Here is an 18,446-nt window from a genome sequence, read left to right on the forward strand (position 1 = left end):
AGGAGATAAGAAAACCCACAATTTTATTCAGCAAAAGCATATCCCACCACCATTGTCTTACTCCGATGTCTGTTTAAAACAGGCCACTCGTCCCCTCTACAGCGTTCTCCTGGCTACTGAAGGCCTGCCAGGGGCCAGTGCCACCCACCCCCCATTCTCACTGCAAGGCCTGCAGAAGCCAGTGTCTCTACCCACCCCACGGGTGTCCCCTCTTCTCACTGTGGTATTCTCCCAGCTTTCTGGAATGCCTGCAGGAGGCCATCGCCCTCGCGCAGGGCGTAGGTGAGGGTGCCCAGCGCGTAGTGCTGGGGGTCGGCGGCCAGGGCCCGCAGCACGTGGCCCAGCAGGTGCGCCCGCTCCACGCCGCCGCCCGGGGCCTCTGAGCCCACGTGGGTCACGTGCACGTGCAGGTGGTAGTAGGAGGGCTGGTAGTGCAGGTAGCAGCGCAGGCGACACGCAGCCAACCCGTAGCGATCCAGCACGGCCGCCTGCGGCGAGGGGGGAGGGGCGAGTCGTTGGGTGGCTGAGGTAGGCGGGTGGACAGGTTGGTAACTTGTGTGCGTGGCAGGGTTGGCGAGTGAGGTGGATGGGTGACCTGCGTCTTGGTGAGGATGTTCTGCAGCAGGGGCAGGTGCTCCCCCGTGAGGTCGCGTAGGGACTTGAGCCCTCGCTTGTGGCAGATGGCGATGAGGTAGAGCTCGTTCGTCTGCAGGCATCGGTCATCAAAATACATCGACACCACCAACGCCTTCACTCACCACACAACACTGACCCTGCCTTCACTCACCACACTGACCCTGCCTTCACTCACCACACAACACTGGCCCTGCCTTCACTCACCACACTGACCCTGCCTTCACTCACCACACAACACTGACCCTGCCTTCACTCACCACACAACACTGGCCCTGCCAGTCCCCCACCCTCACCTGCTTCTGGTCCCACTTGAGGTCAGGCAGCAGCACGAAGCCGGTCTCTGGGTCGGGATCTTCAAACACGACCCGCTCCACCTCTGCCTTCTTATCCAGGATGTTATACACCCACTGATCACACACACATATATACACATGTTATACACCCACTGATCACACACATGGTATACACATGTTATACACCCACTGATCACACACGCATATATACATGTTATACACCCACTGATCACACACATATATACACATGTTATACACCCACTGATCACACACACACACACATATAAACACATGTTATACACCCACTGATCACACACATATATACACATGTTATACACCCACTGATCACACACACACATATATACACATGTTATACACCCACTGATCACACACACACATATATACATGTTATACACCCACTGATCACACACACACATATATATATACACATGTTATACACCCACTGATCACACACACACACATATATACACATGTTATACACCCACTGATCACACGCACATATATACACATGTTATACATCCAGTGATCACACACAAACATATATACACATGTTATACACCCACTGATCACACACACACATATACACATGTTATACACCCACTGATCACACGCACATATATACACATGTTATACACCCACTGATCACACACACACACATATACACATGTTATACACCCACTGATCACACACACACATATATACATGTTATACACCCGCTGATCACACACACATATATACACATGTTATACACCCACTGATCACACACACGTTATACACCCACTGATCATACACACACGTTATACACCCACTGATCATACACACACACGTTATACACCCACTGATCATACACACACACGTTATACACCCACTGATCACACACACACACGTTATACACCCACTGATCACACACACACACGTTATACACCCACTGATCACACACACGTTATACACCCACTGATCACACACACACGTTATACACCCACTGATCACACACACACGTTATACACCCACTGATCACACACACACGTTATACACCCACTGATCACACACACACGTTATACACCCACTGATCACACACACACGTTATACACCCACTGATCACACACGTTATACACCCACTGATCACACACACACACACGTTATACACCCACTGATCACACACACACGTTATACACCCACTGATCACACACACACGTTATACATCCACTGATCACACACACACGTTATACACCCACTGATCACACACACGTTATACACCCACTGATCACACACACACGTTATACACCCACTGATCACACACACACGTTATACAACCACTGATCACACACACACGTTATACATCCACTGATCACACACACGTTATACACCCACTGATCACACACACGTTATACACCCACTGATCACACACACACACACGTTATACACCCACTGATCACACACATGTTATACACCCACTGATCACACACACACACATATACACATGTTATACATCCAGTGATCACACACAAACATATATACACATGTTATACACTCACTGATCACACACACATTACACATGTTATACACCCAGTGATCACACACATATATACACATGTTATACACCCACTGATCACACACACCCACATATACACACATGTTATACACCCACTGATCACACACAAACATATATACACATGTTATACACCCACTGATCACACACACACACATATATACACATGTTATACACCCACTGATCACACACACACATATATATACACATGTTATACACCCACTGATCACACGCACATATATACACATGTTATACACTCACTGATCACACACACACATATACACATGTTGTACACCCACTGATCACACAAACATATATACACATGTTATACACCCACTGATCACACACACACACATATATACATGTTATACACCCGCTGATCACACACACATATATACACATGTTATACACCCACTGATCACACACACGTTATACACCCACTGATCATACACACACACGTTATACACCCACTGATCACACACACACGTTATACACCCACTGATCACACACACACGTTATACACCCACTGATCACACACACGTTATACACCCACTGATCACACACGTTATACACCCACTGATCACACACACACACGTTATACACCCACTGATCACACACACACACACGTTATACACCCACTGATCACACACACACACACGTTATACACCCACTGATCACACACACACACACGTTATACACCCACTGATCACACACACACGTTATACACCCACTGATCACACACACACGTTATACACCCACTGATCACACACACGTTATACACCCACTGATCACACACACGTTATACACCCACTGATCACACACACACGTTATACACCCACTGATCACACACACACACGTTATACACCCACTGATCACACACACACACGTTATACACCCACTGATCACACACACACACGTTATACACCCACTGATCACACACACACGTTATACACCCACTGATCACACACACGTTATACACCCACTGATCACACACACACGTTATACACCCACTGATCACACACACATATTACACATGTTATACACTCACTGATCACACACACATATTACACATGTTATACACCCAGTGATCACACACATATATACACATGTTATACACCCACTGATCACACACACCCACATATACACACATGTTATACACCCACTGATCACACACAAACATATATACACATGTTATACACCCACTGATCACACACACCCACATATACACACATGTTATACACCCACTGATCACACACAAACATATATACACATGTTATACACCCACTGATCACACACACACACATATATACACATGTTATACACCCGCTGATCACACACACATATATACACATGTTATACACCCACTGATCACACACACACACGTTATACACCCACTGATCACACACACACACGTTATACACCCACTGATCACACACACACACGTTATACACCCACTGATCACACACACACACGTTATACACCCACTGATCACACACACACACGTTATACACCCACTGATCACACACACACACGTTATACACCCACTGATCACACACACACACGTTATACACCCACTGATCACACACACACACACGTTATACACCCACTGATCACACACACACACGTTATACACCCACTGATCTCACACACACACACGTTATACACCCACTGATCACACACACACACGTTATACACCCACTGATCACACACACACGTTATACACCCACTGATCACACACACACGTTATACACCCACTGATCACACACACACGTTATACACCCACTGATCACACACACACGTTATACAACCACTGATCACACACACACGTTATACACCCACTGATCACACACACATGTTATACACCCACTGATCACACACACGTTATACACCCACTGATCACACACACACACGTTATACACCCACTGATCACACACACGTTATACACCCACTGATCACACACACACGTTATACACCCACTGATCACACACACGTTATACACCCACTGATCACACACACACGTTATACACCCACTGATCACACACACATGTTATACACCCACTGATCACACACACACGTTATACACACGTTATACACCCACTGATCACACACACACACACATGTTTAGAGTAATAGCGTTGGCTGCTGACTAAAAGTGGTCCCGACAGCGTATGGCAGTACCCACGTCAGCAGTATCACCGGGGGGGAAAGACAACTCTGGGGGGGGGGGGGGGGGGAAAGCTCAGGAAGGGGTCCATCTGGCAGCCCTGGGAACCCGCAAGTAGGTTCCAGCAGCCCCGAGAACCCGCAAGTAGGTTCCAGCAGCCCTGGGAACATGAACAAGTAGGTTCCAGCAGCCCTGGGAACCCGCAAGTAGGTTCCAGAAGCCCTGGGAACCCGCAAGTAGGTTCCAGAAGCCCGGAGAACCTGCAAGTAGGTTCCAGAAGCCCCGAGAACCCGCAAGTTGGTTCCAGCAGCCCTGGGAACCCGCAAGTAGGTTCCAGCAGCCCAGAGAACCTGCAAGTAGGTTCCAGCAGCCCCGAGAACCCCCAAGTAGGTTCCAGCAGCACAGAGAACCTGCAAGTAGGTTCCAGCAGCCCCAAGAACCCGCAAGTAGGTTCTAGCAGCCCAGAGAACCCGCAAGTAGGTTCCAGCAGCCCAGAGAACCTGCACAAGTAGGTTCCAGCAGCCCAGAGAACCCGCAAGTAGGTTCCAGCAGCCCCAAGAACCCGCAAGTTGGTTCCAGCAGCCCAGAGAACCCGCAAGTAGGTTCCAGCAGCCCCAAGAACCCGCAAGTTGGTTCCAGCAGCCCAGAGAACCTGCACAAGTAGGTTCCAGCAGCCCAGAGAACCCGCAAGTAGGTTCCAGCAGCCCTGGGAACCCGCAAGTAGGTTCCAGCAGCCCTGGGAACCCGCAAGTAGGTTCCAGCAGCCCAGAGAACCTGCAAGTAGGTTCCAGCAGCCCTGGGAACCCGCAAGTAGGTTCCAGCAGCCCTGGGAACCCGCAAGTTGGTTCCAGCAGCCCAGAGAACCTGCAAGTAGGTTCCAGCAGCCCCGAGAACCTGCACAAGTAGGTTCCAGGAGCACCGAGAACCTGCAAGTAGGTTCCAGCAGCCCCGAGAGCCCGCAAGTTGGTTCCAGCAGCACCGGGAACCTGCACAAGTAGGTTCCAGCAGCCCAGAGAACCTGCAAGTAGGTTCCAGCAGCCCTGGGAACCCGCAAGTAGGTTCCAGCAGCACCGGGAACCCGCACAAGTAGGTTCCAGCAGCCCTGGGAACCCGCAAGTAGGTTCCAGCAGCACAGAGAACCTGCACAAGTAGGTTCCAGCAGCCCTGGGAACCCGCAAGTTGGTTCCAGCAGCACCGGGAACCCGCAAGTAGGTTCCAGCAGCCCTGGGAACCCGCAAGTAGGTTCCAGCAGCCCAGAGAACCTGCACAAGTAGGTTCCAGCAGCCCTGGGAACCCGCAAGTAGGTTCCAGCAGCCCTGGGAACCCGCAAGTAGGTTCCAGCAGCCCCGAGAACCTGCACAAGTAGGTTCCAGCAGCCCCGAGAGCCCGCAAGTAGGTTCCAGCAGCCCTGGGAACCTGCAAGTTGGTTCCAGCAGCCCAGAGAACCTGCAAGTTGGTTCCAGCAGCCCTGGGAACCTGCACAAGTAGGTTCCAGCAGCCCAGAGAACCTGCAAGTAGGTTCCAGAAGCCCCGAGAACCCGCAAGTTGGTTCCAGCAGCACCGGGAACCCGCACAAGTAGGTTCCAGCAGCCCTGGGAACCTGCAAGTAGGTTCCAGCAGCCCAGAGAACCCGCAAGTTGGTTCCAGAAGGGGGGCGTGGCCAGGGCAGAGCGAGGCCACGCCAGGAGTCTAAGAGGGAGCTCTGAGCGAGACCTCGGGGCTGAAAGTGGATCCCCTCGCCGTGCTGCTGTTCATCTCCATCGTCGCCACCGTCTTCGCCATCGCTGGGCGCCGCTAGACAGTGCCACCCACAGGCGGCTGGGTGTAATATATATATGTGTGTGTGAATGGCGTGCACTCACGTAGGGTGCGTGTGGCCCCCTTAGCGTGCGGGAATCAAGAAGGTGCCGCAAATGATTCCTGTCTCCGAACTGCGTCCCGACACGTTGTACACCCACTAGGAACAACCACGCAGTGGTGACGTCACCACCACTAGGAACAACCACCGAGTGGTGGTGACGTCACCACCACTAGGAACAACCACGCAGTGGTGGTGACATCACCACCACTGGGAACAACCACGCAGTGGTGGTGACATCACCACCACTGGGAACAACCACGCAGTGGTGGTGACGTCACCACCACTGGGAACAACCACGCAGTGGTGGTGACATCACCACCACTGGGAACAACCACGCAGTGGTGGTGACGTCACCACCACTGGGAACAACCACGCAGTGGTGGTGACGTAACAACCACCGAGTGGTGGTGACGTCACCACCACTAGGAACAACCACGCAGTGGTGATGACGTCACCACCACAGGGAACAACCACCGAGTGGTGGTGACATCACCACCGAGTGGTGGTGATGTCACCATGTCGCTTGCACCAGCCTCCGTGCACTTTAAGGCCACGTGAAGTGTCGAAGGCTTGCTGCTGGCAGGTCACGTGACACACCCAGGTGGTGCCATGGGTTGACTGAGATGACTGGCAGATGCATCACTGTGCCAGGCTAGGTGCAGGAGGTCACGGGACAGACCCAGCGGATGACATGGGCTGACTGAGATGACTGGCAGATGCACCACTGTGCCAGGCTAGGTGCAGGTCACGGGACAGACCCAGTGGATGACATGGGTTGACTGAGATGACTGGCAGATGCATCACTGTGCCAGGCTAGGTGCAGGTCACAGGACAGACCCATTGGATGACATGGGTTGACCGAGATGACTGGCAGATGCATCACTGTGCCAGGCTAGGTGCAGGACGTCACAGGACAGACCCAGTGGATGACATGGGCTGACTGAGATGACTGGCAGATGCATCACTGTGCCAGGCTAGGTGCAGGAGGTCACGGGACAGACCCAGTGGATGACATGGGCTGACTGAGATGACTGGCAGATGCATCACTGTGCCAGGCTAGGTACAGGAGGTCACGGGACAGACCCAGCAGGTGCCATCAGTTGACCGAGATGACTGGCAGATGCACACCAGCTGTGCTCCCCACTGTGCAGTCTCACGACATTTTAGTCACCCGGCGCTCCGCTCATTGTTGCTGGAGGGCGACTACCCCCAAACTGCCCAGCAGCATCCACAATAACACAGAGACAGACTGTTGGGGCAAGTGCTGTTAACGAGCACCAACAAAGGCCGACCTAGGGGAGGCCCAGGACTGGTTCTGATCGTCGTCACGTACATACAACACGTACACAAATACATACAACACACATACACGATACGTACAACACACATGTACGTACGCGAATATACAGTGGTCCCTCGGTTAACGATTAATTGGCTCCACGAAAACCATCATTAATCGAAAACGTGAAATACAGGACGTGTTAAAGGCTTCGTCTGCTCCAAGACGACAGGCGAGTCCCCTTCCACGAGAACCCGGAGGTTCAGCGAGAGGTGTGGGGCGTGCCTGCAGGCTGAAGTTGCTGGTCTGCAGGAAGGGCAGCGTGGTGGAGCGGTAGTCCGAGGCGGTCTCCTCGATGAGGAACGCCTCGCGGTGCGTGTACTTCAGGAGGTGCAACGGGGTGGCCGGGCAGATGACGGTGGCCTTCATCTCTACACGCCGGCGACGCACAGACACGGGTTGGAGGATACAGAAACGCGGGGATATGGAGACACGGGGGAATAAGTCACACAGCGGCGTGGCCGGGGCAGCTAACAGGAGCATTCAACTATACAGGGATAGGGAGATAGGGGGGTATATGGACACGGGGACATGGGGAAATTTGAGACACTGAGACGCAGGCAAGAGCCATGAAGAAATAAGTCACACAGCGGGGTGACCGGGCAGATAACAGGAGCATTCAACTATGCGGAGACACGGACATAGGGGGATATATGGACACGGGGACACGGGGAAATTTGAGACACTGAGACACAGACAAGAGCCATGAAGAAATAAGTCCCACAGCGGGATGACCAGGCAGCTAACAGGAACATTCAACTATGCGGAGACATGGAGATAGGGGGATATATAGACACAGGGACACGGGGAAATTGAGACACTGAGACACAGACAAGAACCATGAAGAAATAAGTCACACAGCGGGGTGACCGGGGCAGATAACAGGAGCATTCAACTATACAGGGATAGGGAGATATATGGACACGGGGACACGGGGAAATTGAGACACTGAGACACTGAGACACAGACAAGAGCCATGAAGAAATAAGTCACACAGCGGGGTGACCGGACAGATAACAGGAGCATTCAACTATACAGGGATAGGGAGATAGGGAGATATATGGACACGGGGACACGGGGAAATTGAGACACTGAGACACAGACAAGAACCATGAAGAAATAAGTCCCACAGCGGGGTGACCGGGGCAGATAACAGGAGCATTCAACTATACAGGGATAGGGAGATAGGGAGATATATGGACACGGGGAAATTGAGACACTGAGACACTGAGACACAGACAAGAGCCATGACAAAACAAGTCACACAGCGGGGTAACCGGGCAAATAACAGGAGCATTCAACTATGCGGAGACACGGCACCATGCCGCAATTTGCGGAAAAAGAATCGGGTCACACCCACAAACGTCGCTCCATTGGGATCACGCGCGGATGCAGCGGCATTAGTCGTCGGCGGCGACAGCGAAAACCCGCCATGACCCTCCTGAAAGTCGGTCGCGAGACTCGCCGAGCCTCTGCCCGCTGGGTCAGCGAGCCGATACGTAACTACAATTTCTTCCGTGCCGTTCCTCTTATTCCTCGGAAGAGGCAGACACAGCGACGGCGAACAACCCCGAGGGGACTCTCCTCACGGTCAGATACGAGACTCGGTGAGGCTCCCCCCCCCCCCCACCACCAGGTCAAAGAGCCGATTCGTCGTTACAACCTTCCTTCCTTGCGGTTCCTCTCGTTGCTACGAAACCTCGAACCCCCGTGGCTGCACCGCATGGGCACAAGAGGCGGGAGTGGGGACGCTGTAGACACAGAACGGGCACTGGAAGAGGAAATGGAACGAAGCCACGGCAGCCAAGGGCCAGGTGAGGAGACACGAATGGCTTTGACGTTGCTGCCACATGAAGGAGCGGTGTCTTTATCGGATTGATCCGATTGCTACGATTGATCCGATTGCTACGATTGATCAGATTTCTACGATTGATCCGATTGTTACGATTGATCAGATTGCTACGAAATATTCAGATTGCTACGATTTATCCGATTGCTACGATTTCTACGATTCATCCAATTGCTATGATTTATCTGAATGATCCAATTGCTATGATTGATCGGACTGCTGCGATTGATCCAATTGCTATGATTAATCGGATTTCTACGATTGCTACCATTAATCTGATTTCTATGATTGATCAAATTGATGAGACTTACCAACTGGCTACATACTCTTTGGTTCTTTCGGTAAAGTTACTTAGTAGCTATAAAATATAATAAATTAAATCACGCCGTTTCGGGCGCAACACAAGGGTCCATCATCAGGTGGGACAACTGTAGCCAAGAAACAAATTGCTGCCCATCATTGGACCTCCTTTGCCAGTACAAAAATGTAATAATAGCGGGTTTTCCCCCCCTTTTTTCTGGCAACATAACTGAAACATTTTTTTTTTACAAGGATTCATGCCTACTGCATTGATCACAATACCTGCAGTCAATGGTGTGGGGACCAATCAGTTTCAAGGACAATGCATATTCTAGATGTGAAGCTTTTCGCGACTGCAAGGAATCCATACTCCTTTGGTTCTATTCGGTAAAGTCGCGTGTCCAGTGGACAGGTTGGTCCCTTCACCTGATGAAGGCCGCTTGTGTTGTGGCTGAAGCGTCGTGGTTTTTTGTCCTTTTATTTTTTACCTACGTGACTTTACCCAATAGAACCAAGGAGTATGACAATGCATATATTATATTTTTTAGCTATTTCGGTAAAGTCACGTTGAAGGGAAACAATAAAATAATAAAAAATATATAAAACAATATAAAAAAAAATTCTCACGACGTTTCGACCGTAACACGAACGGTCGTCATCAGGTGTGTTATGGTCGAAACGTCGTGAGAATTTTTTTTATTGTTTTATATATATTTTATTATTTTATTGTTTCCCTTCAACGTGACTTTACCGAAAGAGCTAAGAATATGAATTACTGCAGTCACGAAAGCTTTAAATAAAAATTTAATGCATATATTATCATAGTGTATGTTTTTTTGTTTGCATTTTGACTGCAGGTATTGTGGTTAATGCAGTAACGTGAATCCTTGTAAGAAGGTTTCAGTTTTGTTGCCAGAAAAAAGGGGAAAAACCCCTATCATTATATTTATTATAAATTGCTGCCCTACTTCAGCAATGTGTTTCTTGCTGTGGTTGTCCCCGCCTGATGATGGTTCGCTTGCGTTGCGCCCGAAACGTCGCGATTTAATTTATTTTCTACCTACCACGTGACTTTACCGAAAGAACCAAAAAACGTGGATCCCCGGCAGTCACGAAAACGGCAAATGGAACTTGCTGCAATTGATCCGATTGATCAAATTGCTGCAATTGATCCAATTGATCAAATTGCTGCGATTGATCCGAATGCTGCAGGCGGTGCCCACCGCTGCTCCCTGGCGGTGGGCGTGCTGTGTAGGTGCCGTAGATGTCGTTCTGGAGGTCTCCCTGCAGCTCCGTGTCCACGCTCAGCAGCCCCGGCAGCTGGGACTCGCGGAAGGGAGTCTTCTCCAGGATCACGACGGCATCACGACCCTCCTCCTCCTCCACCTCCTCCTCGCCATCCTTCCTCTCACCGTCACCGCCGTCACCGCCACTCTGCGGCCGCAGCATTGGGCAGAGGGCAAGGTGGGGCTCAGGGGTTGTTCATCCCAGTTGGATTTATTCATCGTCGTCGTCATCGTCGTCATCGTCGCTTTAAAGAAAACTAGTGTCGTTGTCCCGGGTTGGCGAGTCAACAACAACAACCGCCACTAAGTGGCGGTGACGTCACCACGGCGATTGTGCCAGGCTAGGTGCACGTTAAGGCCACGTGAAGTGTCGAACGCCCGCTGGCAGAAGGTTACGGGACCCAGGTGCTACGGGTCGACTGAGACTACTGGCTGATGCACCACCTGTGCCCCCTACTGTGCCAACCTGCTGTGCTTTAGCCACCCGGCGCTCCGCTCGTTGTTGTGAGCGTCGCTCCTCCGCCCTCCGTTGTTGTTGGAGGGCGACTGCCTCCAACTGCCCAGTGGCGTCCTTCACGAGCCTCCTCCACAGAGGCCGATCTTGACACCGCTGGTACCAGTCATTGGCAAGTCCACTCAGCTCCACGTCCTCCTGTACCACATCACTCCATCTCTTCTCTAGCCCGTGCCGCGCCCGTGGCGGATCAATACCTGATGACGTCACCACGGCGCCTGTGCCAGGCTAGGTGCACTTTGAGGCCACGTGAAGTGTTGAAGGCTCGCTGACAGGAGGTGTCGGAACAGACCCAGGTGGATCACACACCAGGGATCATTCTTGAATGTTGGCTTGCCCTCTCCTCGCAAGCGACGGGGTTTTTTTACACGCCTCTATTTAACTCGCTCTGTTGTTGTTGTATCCTCAAATCGTGTAACTCAATTTTAACCAACTTCCCAATGTGGTATCGACTGCAAACTCGGTATACTTATGTCATACTGATGACAATACTAGATTCCATCATAAAAAATATATATTTTTCAACATTGTTTTTTTTATATGTTATGTTTCGGCTTGGCTCCAATTGTCCACGCTCAACTCACGTTGGCTGTAGATCACCACGGGCCCCTTACGTTGTGGCAAGCTTCGGGCCCACTTCCTGGAGTCGTGGAATTCTGACATTACTCGTACGGTACATTTCATTAAAGCGTGTTTTTTAAAGAAGTGTTTTTTTTTAATAAATATTACTTATTTCGTTTTGTGCCAGATGCTCCCACAGACATTTCCTCCCCACAGACGCCAACTTGCTGATGATGGGGGTTAGCCACGAACGTCCCCCAAGCGGCGATGGATCAGCAGCGCGCTGAGGCGACAGGCCTTCATCCAGCAGTGGATAGACCACAGCCTGAAGGCCTTCATCCAGCAGTGGATAGACCACATCCAGAGGGCCTTCATCCAGCAGTGGATAGACCACAGCCTGGGGGCCTTCATCCAGCAGTGGATAGACCACAGCCTGAGGGCCTTCATCCAGCAGTGGATAGACCACAGCCTGAGGCCTTCATCCAGCAGTGGATAGACCACAGCTTGAGGGCCTTCATCCAGCAGTGGATAGACCACAGCCAGAGGGCCTTCATCCAGCAGTGGATAGACCACAGCGTGAGGGCCTTCATCCAGCAGTGGATAGACCACAGCCAGAGGGCCTTCATCCAGCAGTGGATAGACCACAGCCTGAGGCCTTCATCCAGCAGTCGATAGACCACAGCGTGAGGGCCTTCATCCAGCAGTGGATAGACCACAGCTTGAGGGCCTTCATCCAGCAGTGGATAGACCACAGCCAGAGGGCCTTCATCCAGCAGTGGATAGACCACAGCCTGAGGGCCTTCATCCAGCAGTGGATAGCCCACAGCCAGAGGGCCTTCATCCAGCAGTGGATAGACCACAGCCTGAAGGCCTTCATCCAGCAGTGGATAGACCACAGCCTGAGGCCTTCATCCAGCAGTGGATAGACCACAGCCTGAGGGCCTTCATCCAGCAGTGGATAGAGCACAGCCTGAGGCCTTCATCCAGCAGTGGATAGACCACAGCCTGAGGGCCTTCATCAAGCAGTGGATAGACGACAGCCTGGGGGCCTTCATCCAGCAGTGGATAGACCACAGCCTGAGGCCTTCATCCAGCAGTGGATAGACCACAGCCTGAGGGCCTTCATCCAGCAGTGGATAGACCACAGCGTGAGGGCCTTCATCCAGCAGTGGATAGACCACAGCCTGAGGGCCTTCATCCAGCAGTGGATAGACCACAGCCTGAAGGCCTTCATCCAGCAGTGGATAGACCACAGCCAGAGGGCCTTCATCCAGCAGTGGATAGACCACAGCCAGAGGGCCTTCATCCAGCAGTGGATAGACCACAGCCAGAGGGCCTTCATCCAGCAGTGGATAGACCACAGCCTGAGGCCTTCATCCAGCAGTGGATAGACCACAGCCTGAAGGCCTTCATCCAGCTGTGGATAGACCACAGCCAGAGGGCCTTCATCCAGCAGTGGATAGACCACAGCGTGAGGGCCTTCATCCATCAGTGGATAGACCACAGCGTGAGGGCCTTCATCCAGCAGTGGATAGACCACAGCCAGAGGGCCTTCATCCAGCAGTGGATAGACCACAGCCAGAGGGCCTTCATCCAGCAGTGGATAGACCACAGCCTGAGGCCCTTCATCCAGCAGTGGATAGACCACAGCCTGAGGCCTTCATCCAGCAGTGGATAGACCACAGCCTGGGGGCCTTCATCCAGCAGTGGATAGACCACAGCGTGAGGGCCTTCATCCAGCAGTGGATAGACCACAGCCTGAAGGCCTTCATCCAGCAGTGGATAGACCACAGCCTGAGGGCCTTCATCCAGCAGTGGATAGACCACAGCCTGAGGCCTTCATCCAGCAGTGGATAGACCACAGCGTGAGGGCCTTCATCCAGCAGTGGATAGACCACAGCCTGAGGGCCTTCATCCAGCAGTGGATAGACCACAGCCAGAGGGCCTTCATCCAGCAGTGGATAGACCACAGCCTGAAGGCCTTCATCCAGCAGTGGATAGACCACAGCCTGAGGCCTTCATCCAGCAGTGGATAGACCACAGCCTGAAGGCCTTCATCCAGCAGTGGATAGACCACAGCCTGAGGCCTTCATCCAGCAGTGGATAGACCACAGCCAGAGGGCCTTCATCCAGCAGTGGATAGACCACAGCCTGAAGGCCTTCATCCAGCAGTGGATAGACCACAGCCTGAGGGCCTTCGTCCAGCAGTGGATAGACCACAGCCTGAGGCCTTCATCCAGCAGTGGATAGACCACAGCCTGAGGCCTTCATCCAGCAGTGGATAGACCACAGCCTGAGGCCTTCATCCAGCAGTGGATAGACCACAGCCTGAGGCCTTCATCCAGCAGTGGATAGACCACAGCCTGAGGCCTTCATCCAGCAGTGGATAGACCACAGCCTGAGGGCCTTCATCCAGCAGTGGATAGACCACACCCAGAGGGCCTTCATCCAGCAGTGGATAGACCACAGCCTGAAGGCCTTCATTCAGCAGTGGATAGACCACAGCCTGAGGGCCTTCATCCAGCAGTGGATAGACCACAGCTTGAGGGCCTTCATCCAGCAGTGGATAGACCACAGCCTGAGGGCCTTCATCCAGCAGTGGATAGACCACAGCCTGAAGGCCTTCATCCAGCAGTGGATAGACCACAGCGTGAGGCCTTCATCCAGCAGTGGATAGACCACAACGTGAGGCCTTCATCCAGCAGTGGATAGACCACAGCGTGAGGCCTTCATCCAGCAGTGGATAGACCACAGCCTGAGGGCCTTCATGCAGCAGTGGATAGACCACAGTGTGAGGGCCTTCATCCAGCAGTGGATAGACCACAGCCAGAGGCCTTCATCGCCTTCATCCAGCAGTGGATAGACCACAACCTGAGGGCCTTCATCCAGCAGTGGATAGACCACAGCCTGAGGGCCTTCATCCAGCAGTGGATAGACCACAGCCTGAAGGCCTTCATCCAGCAGTGGATAGACCACAGCCTGGGGGCCTTTATCCAGCAGTGGATAGACCACAGCCTGAGGGCCTTCATCCAGCAGTGGATAGACCACAGCCTGAAGGCCTTCATCCAGCAGTGGATAGACCGCAGCTTGAAGGCCTTCATCCAGCAATGGATAGACCACAGCCTGGGGGCCTTCATCCAGCAGTGGATAGACCACAGCGTGAGGCCTTCATCCAGCAATGGATAGACCACAGCCTGAGGGCCTTCATCCAGCAGTAGATAGACCAGTGTGAGGGCCTTCATCCAGCAGTGGATAGACCACAGTGTGAAGGCCTTCATCCAGCAGTGGATAGAGCACAGCCTGAGGGCCTTCATCCAGCAGTGGATAGACCACAGCCTGGGGGCCTTCATCCAGCAGTGGATAGACCACAGTGTGAGGGCCTTCATCCAGCAGTGGATAGACCACAGCGTGAGGACCTTCATCCAGCAGTGGATAGACCACAGCCAGAGGCCTTCATCCAGCAGTGGATAGACCACAGCCTGAGGCCTTCATCCAGCAGTGGATAGAGCACAGCCTGAGGCCTTCATCCAGCAGTGGATAGACCACAATGAGAGCCTTCATCCAGCAGTGGATAGACCACAGCCTGAGGCCTTCATCCAGCAGTGGATAGACCAGTGTGAGGGCCTTCAACCAGCAGTGGATAGAGCACAGCCTGAGGCCTTCATCCAGCAGTGGATAGACCACAGCCTGAAGGCCTTCATCCAGCAGTGGATAGACCACAGCCTGAGGCCTTCATCCAGCAGTGGATAGACCACAGCCTGAAGGCCTTCATCCAGCAGTGGATAGACCACAGCCTGAGGCCTTCATCCAGCAGTGGATAGACCACAGCCTGAGGCCTTCATCCAGCAGTGGATAGACCACAGCCTGAGGCCTTCATCCAGCAGTGGATAGACCACAGCCTGAAGGCCTTCATCCAGCAGTGGATAGACCACAGCCTGAGGGCCATAACAATAATAATGAAAATAACGACAATAACAACAATAACGACTACAATAACGACAACAATAATAATAACAACAACAATAAGAATAACAATACCTTCGCCTCGCCGCTCCACTTTGCGTGCAGGAAGACGACCTTTTGTCTCGGGTTGTCGTTTAAGACCCGGACGAGTTTGAATCCGCGGAGCGAGGTAAACGTCTCCCCCGCCGAGGCGACCACTTTGCGCTTCTTCTTCTTCTGCTGCTGCTGCGCGGCGTCGTCGGCGGCTGCTGCTGCTGAGTTCCCCTCCTCAGGAGGAGACGAAGTCGAAGGCGACGCGGCCGCCATTTCACCCGCCCAGCCGCCGCGAGATTATTTCCCGCCAAAAGCGCGAGCGCGTCCATTACCCCTCCCCCCACTCAACGCCACCAACAGGGTGGTGGTGGTGGCGGTGTTCCGATTTAAAGCTTTCGTGACTGCAAGGATTCATCTTCTTTGGTTCCTTCGGTAAAGTCACCACGTAGAATGAGAATAAAATAATAAATTGATAAAATAAAATAACATTATTAGTATTATTGTTTTATATATATTTTGTTGTTTCTCTTCAACGTGACTTTACCGAAAAAACTAAGAATATGAATTACTGCAGTCACGAAAGCTTTAAATCAAAATGTAACATTATTAGTGTTATTTTAATAATAATTTGATAAAATAACATTATTAGTGTTATTTTATCGTTATTATTTTATTCTCATTCTACGTGACTTTACCGAAATAACCAAAAAATAATAAATTGATAAAATAAAATAACATTATTGTGTTATTTTATTTAATAACATTATTAGTGTTATTTTATTTTATCAAGTTATTATTTTATTCTCATTCTACGTGACTTTACCGAAAGAACCAAAGAAGGGTGGTGGTGGTGGTAGGTTTGATGTTAAAAAAAAAAATATCGACACAGTTACGCGTGAAAGATGGATTATGTGAGGGGAAACCTACTGCCCGCTTGGTTTTGTTATTTGTATGTTCGAACGTTTATTTTATATTTTAGCCCGATTATGAAGTGACGTCGGGCACTCGGCGGCCATCTTGCGTAGGGGGAAGGTGGAGTGACGCGTCGATGTAGAGCCATGGCATTGGATGACGTCATGGACGGTAACATCCGGCGGCCATCTTGCGTAGGGGGAATGTAGAGTGACGCGCCGGGGATGCGGTGTCTCATGTATGGGGTGACGTCACGCCGTGCCCTGTATCACTCATTACCCCGCAGTAACATGGCCGACTAACAGTCGGTCCTCGACTTACGAACACTCAACTTGCGAACACTCGACTTACGGACACCAGCTTCCGCGAACTTTTATTTTAACATCGACTTAAAACGGCTTGCACATTGAACCACGGAACTGTTTTGTTCAGCTCTGCGATCCTCCGCGCGATGTTAACGAGTCGGCCTCGTACTGGGAGTGTGAGCATTTAAATAAACGGGTAACCAGGAACGAATTATGTTCGTAAGTCGATGACTGATGGGAACTTTTGTTGCCAGCATCAATAGGGTCCGTACCCTTTATGGCCATAAAACAGCTGCGTTAAGATTTTAAGCTTTCGAAACTACAGGAATCCATACGCTTTGGTTATTTCGGTAAAGTCACGTGGGTGACTTTTTTTACATTCACCTGAGACTTACCCTCCCCACACAGCCCCTCCCCTCCCTACCCAGCCCCTCCCCTTCCTCCCCACCCAGCCCCTCCCCTCTCCACCCAGCCCCTCCCCTCCCTCCCCACCCAGCCCCTCCCCTCCCTCTCCTCCCTCCCCACCCCTCCCTCCCCACCCTCCCATCTCCACCCAGCCCCACACTTCCCATTTTTGGATGCACGACGGACGGACGGACACAATAATCCCCTGTGGGCTGGTGGTGGTGGTGGTGTAACCAGGAGGTTCCTACACAGTAAAAACGGAGTCAGAAGTCTCTCGAACTCCTCGAAGCCCGTGGGCTGACGTGGTCACGTGGTGGGGGTTCGGGTGAGCACCCTCAACAATTCGCAGTCCAAACATGTGGGCAGTTCACCCTGCTGCTGATGAGACACTGCATGTGGAAGCCGGTACCTGCATATAAACAACTCCCCCACCCCTAAACCTGCTGATGATGATT

The 18,446-nt window shown here is 51.8% G+C and overlaps 1 protein-coding gene across 1 annotated transcript; it reads right to left on the reverse strand.

Annotated features, from left to right (window-relative positions):
• Positions 1-6: 6 nt before the first annotated feature.
• On the reverse strand, positions 7-16,879 carry DCPS (decapping enzyme, scavenger). Its single transcript, XM_032979583.2, has 6 exons — positions 16,412-16,879; positions 11,236-11,446; positions 8,089-8,234; positions 930-1,043; positions 596-706; positions 7-488 (listed from the first exon to the last, which is right to left on the reverse strand). The coding sequence occupies exons 1-6, from the start codon at positions 16,640-16,642 to the stop codon at positions 216-218; spliced, it is 1,086 nt and encodes a 361-aa protein (XP_032835474.2). The 5' UTR covers positions 16,643-16,879; the 3' UTR covers positions 7-215.
• Between the last annotated feature and the right edge of the window lie 1,567 nt (positions 16,880-18,446).

The sequence above is a fragment of the Petromyzon marinus genome, chromosome 74, assembly GCF_048934315.1.
Source record: "Petromyzon marinus isolate PM22_M1 ecotype Great Lakes invasive population chromosome 74, UKy_Petmar_22M1.pri1.0, whole genome shotgun sequence".
Lineage (NCBI taxonomy): Eukaryota > Metazoa > Chordata > Hyperoartia > Petromyzontiformes > Petromyzontidae > Petromyzon > Petromyzon marinus.